This window comes from Bison bison, unplaced genomic scaffold (assembly GCF_000754665.1).
Source record: "Bison bison bison isolate TAMUID 2011002044 unplaced genomic scaffold, Bison_UMD1.0 scf7180017864482, whole genome shotgun sequence".
Taxonomy (NCBI): Eukaryota; Metazoa; Chordata; class Mammalia; order Artiodactyla; family Bovidae; genus Bison; species Bison bison.
The window spans coordinates 7,039,108-7,039,748 of record NW_011495042.1 but is presented as its reverse complement, the minus strand read 5'-3'; the positions used below and the strand labels follow the sequence as shown (position 1 = coordinate 7,039,748).

The 641-nt window shown below is 67.4% G+C and overlaps 1 protein-coding gene across 1 annotated transcript in view; it reads right to left on the bottom strand.

Annotated features, from left to right (window-relative positions):
• The window catches only part of NUP210 (nucleoporin 210kDa), an 80,317-nt gene that overhangs the window by 10,223 nt on the left and 69,453 nt on the right, over positions 1 to 641 (bottom strand). The window contains 1 exon segment of the mRNA XM_010862529.1: positions 384 to 520. Coding sequence (XP_010860831.1) covers positions 384 to 520 — 137 coding nt within the window.

Below are 641 nucleotides of genomic sequence, written 5' to 3'. Positions count from 1 at the left end.
AGAGAGCGGTCTTGTTCGCCTCCACAAAGACTCAAAGGTGACTCGCTGGGGGAGGCTGGCTTTGCCGGTGATGCCAAATCGCTGCACAGGGCCGCCCACGGCCGCCACGCCCGGGGGGACGCCCACGCGGACAGTCCTGCCCACGGGGCTCCGTCGAGGTGGCGTGGGTGCGGGGATGCCTCCAAGAGGCTGCCTCTGTCCTCCCACCGCTGTGGACGGGGGTGCCAGCAGCCTGTGAGGAGGGGCCGGCCCCCCACCAGGCTCGTGACCCCCAGCCAATTGCCTCGCGAGGCGCTGGAGCTTCTTACATGAAGAAGAGAAGCAGTCAGCAGGGAAGATGAGCTCTCCACCCCCCGGGAGTCAAATGTGTGCCCAAGGCCCACCTCCTTGTAGGTCCTCAGGTGCCCGGAGACTTCATAGTAGACAGTCACGGAGCCTGGCTGCCAGGCCACGGCCACGCCTGTCTTGGGGTCGACGTGGAGGATGCTGCTGGCTGACGAGCTCCAGGTCCCGGGGACTCCTGGGAGGGGAAACTGCGCGTGACCTCTTTCCCACACCTCACACTCCAGTCGTTCCCGTCGCGTCTGTCTCACCGGGCAGCGTCCCCGCTGCCCCAAGCCTGCCCCCACCCCCCCCGCTCC